Source organism: Cervus elaphus, chromosome 11 (assembly GCF_910594005.1).
Source record: "Cervus elaphus chromosome 11, mCerEla1.1, whole genome shotgun sequence".
Taxonomy (NCBI): Eukaryota; Metazoa; Chordata; class Mammalia; order Artiodactyla; family Cervidae; genus Cervus; species Cervus elaphus.
In genome coordinates, this window is record NC_057825.1 from 55,115,550 (window position 1) to 55,126,559 (window position 11,010).

An 11,010-nucleotide genomic window follows, 5' to 3' on the forward strand; every position below is an offset into this window, starting at 1 on the left:
GTCTCACTTGTGGCATGCAGGATCTTTTAGTTCTGGTATGTAGGATCTAGTTTCCTGACCAGGGATCGAACCCAGGCCTCCTGCATTGGAATGTGGAGTCTTAACCACTGGACCACCAGGGATGTCCCTGTTTTTGCTTTCTTAACAGTTATATAAAATGTGCTCCTTACATTTGCTGATGTTTAAAATGAAATGTGATAATTAGATCAGCAGGGTGTTTGATACGCTCTAGAGAGAACAGTTCTAAGTGCCCTTGGTAGTGTCTGTAAATGTAAACCTTGAACATGACAAGTGGTTATATGTGGCCTGGTGGTGACAGTTCTCTCACTGCTCTGTTCCCAGTCTCAGACTTGAGCCCATGAGCTACTATTTCTAAGAAGTTTATTTGGCAAGCATGTGTTGAACCTTTCAAAATTCACTGAGATTACGCAGAGCATGATTCATAATTCAGCAGTCTGTACCATTTAGCACACAGTATACATGAAGTGAGTGATGGTGGGCTGTTTTGAAGAGGGTATGTAGGAGGCTGGGTGTAATCCCTCTCCTAATTCTATTGTTTCTTTTTCTGCTGTATTTGTTGTTCAGTCATAAAGTCTTATCCAACTCTTTGTGACCCCACGGACTGCAACACTCCAGGTTTCCCTGTCCTTCACTATCTCCCTGAGTTTGCTCTAATCCATGTACATTGAGTCGGTGATGCCTTCCAACTATCTCATCCTCTGTCATCACCTTCTCCTCCTGCCCTCAGTCTTTCCCAACATCAAGGTCTTTTCCAACAAGTTGGCTCTTCATATCAGGTGGCCAAAGTATTAGAGCTTCAGTCCTTCCAATAAATATTCAGAGCTCATTTAATTTAGGACTGACTGGTTTGATCTCTTTGCAGTCCAAGGGACTCTCAAGGGTCTTCTCAAGCACGACAGTTCGAAAGCATCAATTCTTCAGTGCTTAGCCCTCTTCCAACTCTCACATCCATATATGACTACTGGAAAAACCATAGCTTTGACTAGACGGACCTTTGTCAGCAAAGTGATGTCTCTGTTTTTTAATATACTTTCTAGGTTTGTCATAGCTTTTCTTCCAAGGGGCAAATAGACTGCTACTTTCTCTTAAGTTCTCTACAAGGGCTGAATTCGATACTGCATGGAAAATACCTGGCACATAGTCAACTCAGTAAATAACCATAGATTTTACAGGCATACCTCGTTTTATTGTACTTTACTTTCCTGTGCTTCACAGATACTACAATTTTTTTATGAATTAGAGGTTTATCCAGCAAGTCTATCAGCATCATTTTTCCAACAACCTTTGCTCACTTTGTATCTCTGTCACGTTTTGGTGATTTTTGCAATATTTCCAACTTTTTCCTTATTATTATATTTGTTGTGGTGGCTTGTGATCAGTCATCTTTGATGTCACTGTAGCAAAAAGATTACAACTCACTAATGGCTCAGTTGATGATTAGCACCTTTTAACAAAGTGTTTTTGATTAGAGTATATATGGGGATTTTATATATATATAAAACGACACAGGATGAAATGGTTAGATGGCATCACCGACTCAATGGACATGAGTTTCAGCAAACTCCGGGAGATGATGAAGGACAGGGAAGCCTGGGGTGCTGCAGTCCATGGGGTTGCAAAGAGTCAGACACGACTGAGGGACTGAACAACAACAACAAATGTATTTTTTTTTTAGACATAATGCCATTGCACACCTAACACTGCATGTGCTCAGTCGTGTCCAACTCTGCAACCCAATCGACTGCAGAACACCAGGCTCTTCTGTCCATGGGATTCCCCAGGCAAGAATACTGGAGTGGGTTGCCATGCCCTCCTCCAGGGGATCTTCCCAACCCAGGGATCAAACTCGCATCTCCTGCATTGCAGGCAGATTCTTTACTGCTGAGCCACCATGGCTTCCCCATACTTAACATTATAGAATAGTATAAGTGTAACTTTTATATGCACTGGGAAACCAAAATCGTTGTGTCTTTCACTTTTCTGCAGCAGTCTGGAAGCAAACCTGCAGTATCTCTGAGGCCCGTCTGTACTCCATCTCCTTGGCAACTGGCCCTAGTCTCTTTCTCTCTGTCTTTCAGTCTAATAAAGTTCCTGTTGTTCAGCACCCGCACCACATGCATCCGTTGACGCCCCTCATCACCTACAGCAACGACCACTTCTCCCCCGGCTCCCCTCCCACACACCTCTCCCCAGAGATCGATCCAAAGACAGGTGAGTTGGCTGCCGCTCAGGCTGGCCCAGGTGACTCAGAAGAGAATTGTCTGAGGAGTCACACGTGCTGACAAAGCAAGAGTCTTTATTGGGAAGGGGCACCCCCGTGGAGAACAGTATGATAAGGGAGCCCAGGAGGACGGCTCTGACATGTGGCTCACAGACTCAGGTTTTACGGTGATGGGGTTAGTTGCTGAGTTGTCTTTAGCCAGTTGTTCTGACTCAGGGTCCTTCCTGGTGGCGCACACATTGCTCAGCCAAGATGGATGCCAGCTGAAAGGATCCTGGGAGGTCGTAGGATACATGGTATCTCATTTTGACCTTTCGCAAACTCTTCCGGTTGGTGGTGGCTTATTAGTTCCATGTTCCTTGCCAGGACCTCCTGTCGTAAAATAACTCCCACAAATGGTTTCTATGGTACCTGGCCAGGGTGGGCAGTTTCAGTCAGTGTGTTTCCCCTAACACACTTATAAGTATAAATACAAGGCAAGAGACTGAGTTGACTTTTTTCTCAACTTGCTCACCCGCACTGTTCATCCAAGAGAGAGCCATCGTTTTCATAAAATTCCCATAGAGTTGCTGTGGCTCAGCGCATTTCTGGAGTCCCTCTTTAGACAGCTATTACAAGTTACAGATAATAGGGAGGATAAATGTGGAACGGATGTCATCGAGTCCAAGCTCAGTCTGCTCACCACATGACAGGCCTGTAATTGGGAGGCAAGGAATAACAACTTTACTCAGAAAGCTGGGTATCCAAGAAGGTATCGGACTAATGTCCTAGAGAACCATCTTATCAGAGTCTGGATGCCAGTTTCTTTTATAGAACAGAGAGGGGGAGGAAGTAAAATAAAAAGGCCATAAGTCTTGCAGAATATCTCCTGGCTTGGCCTGCATCAGGACAAGGATGTGTTAATTTTTTCTTGCAGCCAGTCACAGGTAGGCCAGGTCAGAACAGTCTAACTTTCCAACAGAGGTTCCCTGAGACAGGCCATTATGTATGCTTGCAGCTTATATACAGCATCTTTTCAACAATTATAGTAACAAGAGCATGGAGATCAAAGGTTAAAGTCAAAGAAAAACAGATCCAACGTGGAATCAGCTACTGTTCTTCCCTGTTACACGGAAATCTGAAGTTTATTTTTCCACAAATGAAACAGCTTTTCCAGCTGATGACTCCGGAGATAAGCTTGGGTTTCTCAGTCCAAGATTTCCTGCCTGTGTTTTGGACACCTCCAATATGAGCAGTTGGAAGTTACTGGTGACTGAGGGCAGAAACAGTGAAAGAAAGGGCACTGCAAGCTGCAAAGCATCTGGGAACAAAGCGTAGCCTCCTGTTTGATGTGACTTTAAGGTGTAGGGTCAAGGAACTTTCTGACACATTTCTCCTTGGAAGCAGGAATCCCTCGGCCCCCTCATCCATCCGAGCTGTCTCCATATTACCCACTGTCTCCTGGAGCTGTTGGGCAAATCCCACATCCCCTCAGCTGGCTCGTCCCACAGTAAGGAAACTTACAACCTTTCTTATCCCTCCTTCCTTACACTGAGCTCTGTCTCCTGTACCTCCAGCCTGTCTTTGGGGTCCAAATACAGATGCCCCGCCCCCCCCAATCCCCATCCCCACAGTGGAGCCCTCTCACCAAGCCCAGAACTTCCCCAGGGCATCAGAACAAGTTACCCAGGCAGCATCTTCCCAACTCCCACTTCCTACTTATTGCCTTTTACTTATCATCCTGTCTTCCCAACCCCTTCTCCGGCCCTATGAACGTTCCCATTTCAGCCAGTTTCCTGACCAGATTTCCTTACTCCTGGCCCTTATAGGCAAGGACAGCCCATGTACTCCCTTCCTCCCGGTGGCTTCAGGCACCCCTACCCTGCCCTCGCCATGAATGCCTCGATGTCCAGGTGAGTCCTGGGGCTGTGGGCGGGGAAGCGGCAGCACAGGGAATGCTTGTCTCCTGGCTCCCCTGCACAGTTTTCTCTTGGCAGTAAGCAAAGAGGCAGGTGCTCACCTTTCCTCCCCGCCTGTCTGATTAGTTGTGGGGTGGAGACAACAGGCTCTGCTCACTCTTGCCCCATCTCTCTCTCTAAGAGGAGAATTTTAAAGCCCTTGCACTCAGTCCTCCTGCATGTTCCCCTATGGGCTGGGCAGGGCTTGGTGGCGTTGAAGCATTTTGAATATGTCAGACTGGAGCCAGAGGCTGGGAGATTAATTGTTCCTGAAATGATGTCAGGAGAAGGGAACTATGAAAGAGGATGTCCCGTCTCAGGGGCCAACCTACCTGACAATGGTACCACCAATGACAAAAAAAAAAAAATACAACCCAGAGCATAAGCCTTTCTTTCCTTTCCCCTGTGTACCTGGCCTCCGACCTCCTGCATCTTCTGTTTTTCATCCCACCTGCTTTCAGCACCGGATATAGGAACCCTGTGTGTTTGTGAAGGAAGGGAGGTTTGTTGGGTGTTTCCCAAAATGAGTTCTTTCGAGGTCAGTCAATAGCCTTCTCTGGCTCCAACTCTGCCATGGCAGAGATGTTCACATGCCTCTGCCATCAAGGCTGGGTTCCACCAGGTCCTCTGCAAGTGACAAGCATTTAGCCTGAATCCCTCTGTTGTTTTTGTTTTCTCCTGGTATGCAGCCTGGTTTCCAGTCGGTTCTCCCCTCACATGGTGGCTCCGGCCCATCCTGGTCTGCCCACCTCAGGGATCCCCCACCCCGCCATTGTCTCCCCCATCGTCAAGCAGGAACCAGCGCCCCCCAGCCTGAGCCCGGCTGTGAGCGCGTGAGTAATGGGCAGCCTGGTGGCGGGTGGCCAGTCTCTGAGCAGCAAGTGCCATTGATTCTTCTCCTGAGGACCTTCAGCCGGTGGCTCCCTAGGCCACATCCTCCCCTCCTTGCGAACTGTTCCCTTTGACCCCTGGAATTCCCATCCTCTCAAAGACACCATACATCTTTTCTCACAGTAGGGGAAGCCCTACAATCAGGATTTTGAAAGTGAAAGAGAAATTGAGAGAGCTTTTAGCTTCCTTCCCTGTCCCCCCAAACACTTGAAAATTGCAAGGGGAATTTTCTCAAGTCAACATGGTTGACTTGGGTCAGAGCTGAGTCCAGCACCATGGCCCATGCTTTGTCCACTGAAAGTCAAAGTCTCATGGCCAAGGAGACCCGCCCCAGCTCTGTTTCTGCCTCCAGTGCTCTGCCCCCTCCTCTTTCTCACCTGGGGCCAGTCCATCTCAGCTCCCCCCACCACCCTCTGCTCCTTTGTCAGGAAGTTGTCCTCTCCTAGAATATGGCTGGAGGTCAGTCAGAGACTAGGAACTGGGTGCCCAGGTGCTGAAAGCGGCCCTGGGCAACTTTCATTAGCTGCCAAGTTGCTCATCCCCACTCCCCAGAGGCAGCCAGCCCTTAGCCTCCTTGAGAGATGACAGCTGACAAATGCTAACCTACAACCTTGTGACTTCCCAGGAAATCACCAGTCACAGTGAAGAAAGAGGAAGAAAAGAAGCCCCACGTGAAGAAGCCTCTTAATGCCTTCATGTTATATATGAAGGAGATGAGGGCCAAGGTGGTGGCCGAGTGCACCCTGAAGGAGAGTGCAGCCATCAACCAGATCCTGGGGAGGAAGGTAAGGGCCGCCCCTGTGTTCCAGGCTGTGCAGCTCCACGTGCCCCACGCTCACCACTCTGTCCTTGCTGGTCCTCTCCACAGTGGCACAACCTGTCCCGAGAAGAACAGGCCAAGTACTACGAATTGGCCCGGAAGGAGCGGCAGCTTCACTCGCAGCTCTACCCAACCTGGTCAGCCCGGGACAACTACGTACGTGCCCACTCAGACACCAGGGACAGCCTCCAAGTGAGGATTTGGGGGAGAAGGAAGCTGACTCCAGTGATAGAGGACCCTTAAGGCCAGGGAGAAGTCTGTATTTCTCTAGAAATGAGGAAGACACTTTATTTCTCAGGAGGGCCACAAGGACATGGTTTTGGTGTCCTGAGGACAGACTTAAATTTGTGCCTGTCCCATTGCAAGTGGGGCATGCATGCATGCTAAGTCACTTCAGTTGTGTCTGACTCTGCAATTCTGTGATCTGTAGCCCGCCAGGCTCCTCCGTCCATGGGATTCTCCAGGCAAGAATACTGGAGTGGGTTGCCATTTCCTCCTCCAGGGGATCTTCCGGACCCAGGGATCAAACCTGTGTTTCTTAAGTCTCCTGCATTGGAGGGCAGGTTCTTAACCACTAGCGCCACCTGGGAAGCCAATTGGAATTGGAAGTGGACTCAGCCTTTAATTCCATAATTCAGGGTGTGGTGTCAGCTGTATGCTAGTTCTGGTGATCAGTGTCTCTAGCAAAGGGTTCCCAGCCTGAGGCTCACAATGCCATGAGCTACTGCCTACATTTCTGATACCTCCCTGGAACTGGACAGGTTTTTTAATTTTATTTTAAAAAAATTTTTTGGTGGGGCTGCACGAGCTTTCTCTAGTTGTGATGTGCAGGGGGTTCCTCTCTAGTTGCAGTGGGAAGGTTTCTCATTGCAGTGGATTCTCTTGTGAAGCACAGGCTCTAGAGTATGAAGGCTCAGTGGTTGTGGCACACGAGCTTAGTTGCCCCACAGCATGTGTGATCTTCCCAGACCAGGAATCGAACCCCATTGGCAGGTGGATTCTTAACCCCAGACTGCCAGGGAAGTCCCTGTATGTATGTTCTCACTTGCTCTTTTTCTGCTAAAAATCTTCATAGCTGAGTTAGTTTTTTTTTCCCCCTTTGGTGCCAACTGAGCCCACACCTTCAACAGTGAAAGCATATAGTCCTAACCACTGAATTGCCAGGGAATTCCAGCTGGATGAGATTTTCAGTGAGACCAGGGATGCCTCAAAAAAGATCAGGAACCTGACACTGTTCCAGAGAGAGAAATAGAAAACTAAGCCTGCAGGGCAGGGAAAGAATGAGACCTTCCAAGAAAGTCAGGACCTATCTGAGCTGAGGGGAGGGAGGCGGCCCCCCAGAAAGGCTCACCGTGCCTCCTCATGAGGCTGCTGCACAGAATGTGACCTGGGCGCCTGGTACAGAAAATATCCTGCCTCCCCACTTCATAACTGAATCCATCAGAAAAGCCGTTATTCTGTCCCTGGTTATTACCTTTTCCTTTGGCCATATCTTTCAGGGTAAGAAAAAGAAGAGGAAGCGAGAAAAGCAGCTGTCCCAGACGCAGTCCCAGCAGCAGCAAGTCCAAGAGGCAGACGGTGAGTCTTCAGGAGGGAACTTCGCCTTTACTTCTTTTACCCGCTGTGCCAGCTACACCTGCTGGCACCCTATGCTTTGATCTCTGATGGACACCGTGTCAACGCTGTGTTTTAATATTAATAGCTGCCATTTTCAAGGACTCTGCCTCATGTACACTTGTGCGTGCATGCTAAGTCACTTCCATTGTGTCCAACTCTTTGCGACCCCATGGACTGCATCCCACCAGGCTCGTCTGTCCATGGGGATTCTCCAGGCAAGAATACTGGAATGGGTTGTCATACCGTCCACTAAGGGCTCTTCCTGACCCAGGGATCGAACCTGCGTCTCTTATGTCTACATACATTGGCAGGCGGGTTCTTTACCAGTAGCACCACCTGGGTATACTCAGGTGGGTGTTATTATTACCCCTCTTTTGGAGATGATCAGTTCAGAGGCTCAGAGAAGTGAAAGGACTTTCCTGGTCATGCTGCTTGGTAAATGGAGGGAGGATTTGGTCAGCACTTTGTCACTCGAAAGGTGCTCTTCAATTCAGTTGATTTGCGTCTTATTTGAGGGTTAGGTTCTAAAATCAATGCAGTAAAAGTAAAACCTGAATGTTGTTGAAACGAGCCTTGAAATTCCCTTAGGAACCCAGCCCCTTAGACACTAGCATACCACCTTACAGTGAATCCAGTAGATTCAGGTTTTCCTTCAGTGTTTGGTTGGCCAAATATCAGAAATAATCATTTGCTTGAATTAGGAAGGCCCCTTTGTGCCACAAATATCTTTTTACATCAGAATCTCACCCAGCACAAACTAGCCCATACCTTGGCCAGTATTTCAGTCACACGTCCCATCTCAGGCTCATTCCAGGACAAGGGTAGAACTAGTTTAGTTCCATCTAAAGGGCTTTGCAGGTGGCTTAGCTGGTAAAGAATCCTCCTGCAACACAGGAGACCTGGGTTTGATCCCTGGGTAGGGAAGATCCCTGGAGAAGGGAATGGCAACCCACTCCAGTATTCTTGCCTGGAGAATTCCGTGGACAGAAGAGCCTGGTGAGTTACAGTCCATAGGGTTGTGAACAGTGAGATGTGACTGAGCAGCTAGCACACACACACTAAGTTGCTTTTTATCGCCTTTCCTTTCACTTCCTTTCCTAGCTTTCTAATATCTCTATAATTTGTGTATTCATCTCCATAGGAGTACACATAAGTTAACTATGTATAGACGCAAAATCTGTTGAATTGGTGCTTGGCAGGCGCTGTACTATCTCTAAGAGGATCATAAACCAAAGTTTGCTTTAAAGCAAACTGAATGGAGATCCATCCCCCAGATGATAAGACTTAGGCAGGAAGATGATAATTTGCTAGAGAAGGAAATGGCAACCCACTCCATTATTCTTGCCGGGAGAATTCCAGGGACAGAGAAGCCAGACGGGCTACAGTCCATAGCGGCACAAGGAGGCGGACATCACTGAGCACAGCACAGCATGATAATTTGATAAGCTCAGCTATTTTCCCTCCAGGCAGATACTGAACGGGGTCTTTGGCATTTTGGCACTGGCCCTTTTCTGTGCTCTGCTGCTGCTGCTGCTAAGTCACTTCAGTCGTGTCCGACTCTGTGCAACCCCATAGACGGCAGCCCACCAGGCTCCCCCGTCCCTGGGATTCTCCAGGCAAGAACACTGGAGTGGGTTGCCATTTCCTTCTCCATGCTCTAGGTGTCGTGAAAGCCTTAGACGTCATTTCAGGGCCTCACGTCCCTCCTGTACGCATGCTTGTTTCCCGGGTCATACATACTACTTCCGCCTTTCCCAGCGTTCCTAGCGGCTGACTCTTTCTTGTTTGTTTCCCCACCCCCGTGCCCCGCCCGCAGGTGCTCTGGCCTCCAAAAGCAAGAAGCCATGTGTCCAGTACCTGCCCCCCGAGAAGCCCTGTGACAGCCCTGCTTCCTCCCACGGCAGCATGCTGGACTCCCCAGCTACCCCCTCCGCGGCCTTGGCCTCGCCGGCCGCCCCGGCCGCCACCCACTCGGAGCAAGCCCAGCCCCTCTCCCTCACCACCAAGCCAGAGACCCGGGCCCAGCTGGCTCTCCACTCGGCTGCCTTCCTGTCATCAAAGGCTGCCGCCACCTCTTCTGGCCAGATGGGCAGCCAGCCCCCGCTCCTGTCCCGGCCCCTCCCTTTGGGGTCCGTGCCCACAGCTCTGCTGACGTCCCCCCCATCCTTCCCCGCCACGCTCCACGCCCACCAGGCCCTCCCGGTGCTCCAGGCCCAGCCTCTGTCCTTGGTCACCAAGTCTGCCCACTAAGCTACCCCCCTTGACCTATGCAGGCTGTCAAGTGACTCATCGAGTAGTAAGGATGCAGAAGGAAAAAAAAAAGGAAACTTTATTGGTCAATATTTGACCACTCTGGACTGTTCTGTAAAGTGACTGGTAACAGCAGCACTTTACGTTTTGTAGATGTAACCAGTAGCTGATCTTAAGGCTTTTTTTAAAAAAACAAACAAACAAAAATCTTAAAAAAAAAAAAAACAAAAAAAAAACGAAAACGAGAACTGAAAAGTAGTGTGTTATTCTTCCTGTATGTGCAGCGGTGGATGGACCTGGGCAGAAGGCACCCCTCTCTCTACCTCCTGGACTCTCTGCCCTCCCTCCTCTTCCCATCGTCCTTGCACATCCAACCTCCCACCCCCTGCTTCCTGGCTCCCTTCAATCCAGCTTACACGTTGGCCCTTGTTGCCATTTCTAGCCTCTTCATCTACAACCCATTCCTTGACATTCCCTTTTACTTGGCCCACGTTTTTCTCCTGTGGGTTCATGCCTTCATCTTAGTCCTCTGCCCAGTGTAAGGCTGTCACCACGTGAGAAGACACCTTGGCCTCCGTTGTCTCCACCAGCGCACCTTTCCCTCAGTGGCCCTAAACCACCCCGACCCCCCCAGCCTCCAGCTTTCTGTGGAGGAAGAGGTCCTCTAAAATGGTTCTCCCCTGCATTTAAAGGGACTCAAGGTGCCTGCCACTTCCTCAGCGAAGAAGCCTGTGTTCCACCCCCTTACCAGTCAAGATGTCCCCTCACAGCCCTGGAGTGGCAGACAGGTCTGGCTCCTGTCACCCGGGAATGTGCTAGCACAATCTGCCAAAGCTCTGAGACCCTCCTCCCTCCCCAATCACCTCACATGCTTCTTCTGTGTGTATTTCTTTTCATTTTTATGGGGTTTTTTGGAGCAATTTAAACTCCCAGTTGTTTATTTTCACAAAAGAAAATAAAATTGCAGTTGCAAGACTTAGCTGAGTATTTTAGTCCTTTGTTGACTCAAGCCCCTTTCTTCACACCAAAGGCTGTGTAAGATTTTTACAGAATGCAAAGGAGGAATGCCTCTATTGGAAGGGGATGTAAGTCATGCCCGACAGAACTAGAAAAATCTAATCCCGTTTTCAGCCTTGAATGTGCACAGACCAGTCAGTATAGATAACTGAGATCCAAAGGGATGAATCTTTTTATTTTCATTTGTCTCCTTGTAATTGCCAAGATGGGAGGGGTATCCTTGGGTTTCTTTGCAC

The 11,010-nt window shown here is 49.1% G+C and overlaps 1 protein-coding gene across 2 annotated transcripts in view; it reads left to right on the forward strand.

Moving 5' to 3' along the window:
* Window positions 1-10,732, forward strand: part of TCF7L1 (transcription factor 7 like 1) — a 187,583-nt gene extending 176,851 nt beyond the window's left edge. Inside the window, exons 5-12 of one of the 2 annotated variants that reach the window (XM_043917765.1) lie at window positions 2,100-2,232; window positions 3,629-3,731; window positions 4,051-4,134; window positions 4,869-5,012; window positions 5,696-5,855; window positions 5,939-6,082; window positions 7,390-7,468; window positions 9,324-10,732. In XM_043917765.1, coding sequence (XP_043773700.1) covers window positions 2,100-2,232; window positions 3,629-3,731; window positions 4,051-4,134; window positions 4,869-5,012; window positions 5,696-5,855; window positions 5,939-6,082; window positions 7,390-7,468; window positions 9,324-9,757 — 1,281 coding nt within the window. In that variant the 3' untranslated portion in view covers window positions 9,758-10,732. The remainder of the gene's footprint in view (window positions 1-2,099; window positions 2,233-3,628; window positions 3,732-4,050; window positions 4,135-4,868; window positions 5,013-5,695; window positions 5,856-5,938; window positions 6,083-7,389; window positions 7,469-9,323) is intronic. The other variant, XM_043917766.1, reaches the window with a different exon arrangement.
* The last annotated feature ends 278 nt before the right edge of the window (window positions 10,733-11,010 follow it).